General features: G+C 41.7%; 1 protein-coding gene across 1 annotated transcript in view; it reads left to right on the forward strand.

The window, feature by feature from the left end:
- The first annotated feature begins 1,190 nt into the window (after positions 1-1,190).
- The window catches only part of LOC109467250 (zinc finger protein 525-like), a 4,828-nt gene continuing 1,083 nt past the window's right edge, over positions 1,191-4,935 (forward strand). The window contains exons 1-2 of the mRNA XM_019765192.1: positions 1,191-1,313; positions 1,620-2,582. Coding sequence (XP_019620751.1) covers positions 1,623-2,582 — 960 coding nt within the window. The 5' untranslated portion in view covers positions 1,191-1,313; positions 1,620-1,622. The remainder of the gene's footprint in view (positions 1,314-1,619; positions 2,583-4,935) is intronic.

The raw sequence follows: 4,935 nt of genomic DNA on the forward strand, positions 1-4,935 counted from the left end.
ATGTGTGAGAAGTGCACATCCAGGACGGCTGACAGGTCTTACCTATCCAAGCATATGAAAAAACATACATGACATTGATTATACCGATGTGAGCAGTGGGACTATTCTGCTGCACGCAATAGGCATTTTGACGAACACATGGCTACACACACTAACGATAAATAAACCCTTACCAGTGTGGCCAGTGCGACTTTCAGTGCTGTACTTTATACAAACACATGGCTTAACACGCCGCTGACAAACCTCGTATATTAGGGTAGTGCGGATGGTAAAAGTATCTACTGTGTCCCGCATATGAATAACAATACAGGAAAGAAGTCAACCAACTAGTTTGGAACTGACTTTTAGTCGAAGATACAGGTAAAAAAAAGTGTTACAAGGAAACAGAGTTGATGATTCGTCAGCATTTAAAATTCTAGATCTTCAGATGGTTAAACATTTAAACTTGACAAACCCTGTGTTTCCAGGAATTGTGTGTCAGAGTGACCGATATGTTTGTTATCAAGTTTAAAGTTTCTTTATGTCACTGTAGATGCTAAGAATTATGGTAGTTGATGTGTTGATAATGTTGTACATTACGTACGTGTATTATAGATCTGTTACTCGTATTCTTTTGTACATTATTAGTATTCTATGGACAGGTTACCGGAATACTTATGGTACATTCAGTAAGCGATAAAGAAGTATTGATGCAATAGCACTAATAATAAATAATACTAATGCTAAAAAAAACCCCACTCCTTCCCATTGTCAAGTAGTTCTTTTAAAAATAGACTTAGGTTTAGATACATTACATATTGTATTATTGTGCGAAAAGAAATAAAGGTACTGCAACCATTTCAAGCTGCTTGTACCTTACCTTACCTTACCTAGCCCCATGTACATCTTTACATCTTTATATTTACATCTTTATATTCAATTCGCTCATGTTGTGAAATAAGCTGATATATACACATGTCTCGTAACTATTCATCATCACAATTGTAACATCCACTTTGCAAACATCTTCTTATAGTCGTCTTTTTCTTCGAACATGTACTGCTACAATTGTAGCAAATGCAGCAGAAACAGTTGTTCAAACTGATAGAGCAGAGAAAAGAGCAATATATCATGCAAGACGTCCGTAACGACAAAATCCTGGATCTGGGTAATCAGGTTTTTCAACTTTGACCTTTGCCCCATCCGTATGGTTTGACCTTTGATTACGCTTGTCCGCCATTTTGACCCGTGCGAGGGTGTCATTTCTCTCCAATCTGAGGCGATTTCCAACTTACTTCGGCTCTAAACCTACTCTGGGCAGTTTTAAAAGACAGGTAAGACCTTTGTATACCTCCTACACTCGCTGTGTCGCGGTACCGCAGCAGATACTTCAAATCGTGACGCGTGAATTATCTAAGGTATACATGGGGAGGGGGGCACATCGGATATACTGTACATGTATTATGTTGCTGATAGACAAAGGATACTCCATGATTTTCTAATGTGAATGACTACTGGCCTTAACGGACATACTGGCGAAGGTGTTCCTAGAGTTATGATAATATAGACATTGGAACTATATGTTGAAAACCTTTTTTTTTTTTATCCTTCAACTTCGAATATTTTGTTTTCGTTCTAAGAAAATGATGAACTGGAGAAGCTGTGAGATTCCTGTGGACGAGATGGCAACTGTGTACCCTGGGAACGAGACAAGCAGCAGCGAGGACCCGGCAACAGACACGGGAGGACAGCAGGACAAGGAAGAGGACATTCTATCGGAGGAAACGTACGGGGTAAACTCTGTCCATCCTCCCGTACAGAGTCAAACAGAGCAGACGGACGGGCCTGTGGTGAAGGGTACTGTGGACAATCGCTACAAATGTGACCAGTGTGACTATTCTGCTACACAAAAATGCCATTTATACACACACACGGCTAAACACACTGGAGACAAACCCTACATGTGTGGGGAGTGTGGATTCAGGACAGCTAACAGGTCTAACCTAACCGTGCATATGAGAAAACATACAGGTGAGAAACCCTACAAATGTGAAAAGTGCGACTATTCTGCTGCAGGGAAAGGCGATTTGAATAGGCACATGATTAAACATACCGGAGACAAACCCTACATGTGCGGGGAGTGCGGCTTTAGGATGTCTGACAGGACTACCCTAACTAGACATATGAGAAAACATACTGGGGAAAAACCCTACAAATGTGGCCAGTGTGACTTTTCTGCTGCACAGAAAGTTCATTTAGACAGACACATGACTAAACACACTGGAGAAAAACCCTACATGTGTGGGGAGTGCGGATTCAGGACAGGATACAAGTCTGCCTTATCCACGCATATGAAAAAGCATACTGGGGAAAGACCCTACAAATGTGACCAGTGTGATTATTCTACTGCACATAAAAGCAATTTAGACAAACACGTGTATAAACATACCGGAGAAAAACCCTACATGTGTGGGGAGTGCGGATACAGGACGGCTGAAAGGTCTAGCCTAACCATACATATGAGAAAACATACAGGGGTAAAACCCTACAAATGTGACCAGTGTGACTATTCTGCTGCACAGAAAGGTCTTTTAGACCGACACATGACTAAACATACATGAGACAAACCCTACATGTGTGGGGAGTTTGGCTTTAGGACGGCTGATAGATCAAACCTAACTGTGCCTATGAGAAAACAAACAGGAGAAAATCCCTACAAGTGCGATCAGTGTCACTATTCTGCTGCGCTTAAGAGGTCTTTACAACGACACATAGCTACGCATGGTGGTGAGAAACCCTAAATCTGTGGCCAGTGCGACTACGCTGCTACACGGAATATACATTGGTGCCGAAACATGGCTAAACACACTGGTAACAGGTCAGCTCAGAGCAGCAACCCTTCCATACATATGGGAAGGCATATGGGTGAAAAAAAACCTACAAGTGTGACCACTGCGGATATTCCATATCACGGAAAGTAAATTTAGTTCGCCACCTAGCAAAGTACACTGGTGAAACGCCTTAAATGTGTACAAATGTATATATATATAAGTTAGAATGCAGAAGTTCCCACCATGTCTTCGTTGGCTAGTATTGTTAGAGGGTTTTGTGTAGAGGCCAGTGTTAGCTTCTGTGCTGTGGCTAGTCTTGCGCGAAAACTAACGATAATTAAATACACCGTACTCATAGTATTAGTCATACAGTTGTTATGACATTTGGTCTGTCTTGTTGTTCGTTGTTTGGTCATATCTTTAGACTTCATCGTACTGTATCACGTAGCTAATACTAACTATATACGTATATACATACTAGGTACATGCACGTATTTTATATTAAGTACGTGATAAAGAATAATTGATACCCTAGTACTAATCATTATAATACTTAGTCTAATACATGTACTTAAACGATAGAAAATGCCGTAAAATCCTTAGATTTAGATGTTATAGTACAAAACGAAATAAAGGTGCTGAAACCGTTTCAAACTGCTTGTACATATCTGTTTTTAGTCAATTCGCTCACGTTGTGAAATAAGCTGATATATACACATATCTCTTAACTATTGATCATCACAATTGTAACATCCACTTTGCAAGCATCTTCTTATAGTGGTCTTTTTCTTCGAACATATACTACTACAATTGTAGCAAATGCAGCAGAAACAGTTGTTCAAACTGATAGAGCAGAGAAAAGAGCAATATATCATGCAAGACGTGCGTGACAACAAAATCCTGAATCTGGGTAATTAGGTTTGTCAACTTTGACCTTTGCCCCATCTGTATGATTTGACCTTTGATTACGCTTGTCCGCCATTTTGAGCCGTACGAGGGGTGTCATTTCTCTCCAATCTGAGGCGATTTCCAACTGACTTCGGCTCTAAACCTACTCTGGGCAGTTTTGAAAGACAGGTAAGACCTTTGTGTACCTCCTACACTCGATGTGTCGCGGTACCGCAGCAGATACTTCAAATCGTGACGCGTGAATTGTCTAAGGTATACATGGGGAGGGGGGCACATCGGATATACATGTATTATGTTGCTGATAGACAAAGGATACTCCATGATTTTCTAATGTGAATGACTACTGGCCTTAACGGACCTACTGGTGTTCCTAGAGTTATGATAATATAGACTTGAGTACTACAAAAACGTTTTTTTTATCCTTCAACTTCCAAATAATATATTTTGTTTTAGTTCTAAGAACATTATGGACCGAAAAAGCAGTGAGATTCCTGTGGACGAGATGCCAACTGTGCACCCTGGGAACGAGACAAGCAGCAGCGAGGACCCGGCAACAGACACGGGAGGACAGTAGGACAAGGAAGAGGACATTCTATCGGAGGAAACGCACGGGTTAAACTCTGCCCAGCCTTCCGTACAGAGTCAAACAGAGCAGACGGACTGGCCTGTGGTGAAAGGTACTATGTCTAAACACACTGGAGACAAACCCTACATGTGTGAGAAGTGTGGATATAGGACAGCTGACAGGCCTCACCTAACCGTGCATATGAGAAGGCACACAGGTGAGAAACCCTACAAATGTGACCAGTGTGACTATTCTGCTGCACGGAAAGACGATTTAGACCGGCACGTGGCTAAACACACCGGAGACAAACCCCACATGTGTGGGGAGTGCGGTTTTAGGACGGCTGACAGGTCTAGCCTATCCAAGCATATGAAAAAGCATACAGGAGAAAAACGCTACAAGTGTGACCGGTGTGACTATTCTACTGCACAAAAAGGCGATTTAGACAAACACATGGCTAAACACACTGGAGACAAACCCTACATGTGTGGGGAGTGTGGATACAGGACAGCTGATAGGTCCCATCTAACTGTACATATGAGAAAACACACAGGTGAGAAACCCTACAAATGTGACCAGTGTGACTATTCTGCTGCACGGAAAAGCGATTTAGACCGGCACATGGCCAAACACACTGGAGACAAACCCTAC

Source organism: Branchiostoma belcheri, unplaced genomic scaffold (assembly GCF_001625305.1).
Source record: "Branchiostoma belcheri isolate BF01 breed outbred unplaced genomic scaffold, Haploidv18h27 scaffold179, whole genome shotgun sequence".
Taxonomy (NCBI): Eukaryota; Metazoa; Chordata; class Leptocardii; order Amphioxiformes; family Branchiostomatidae; genus Branchiostoma; species Branchiostoma belcheri.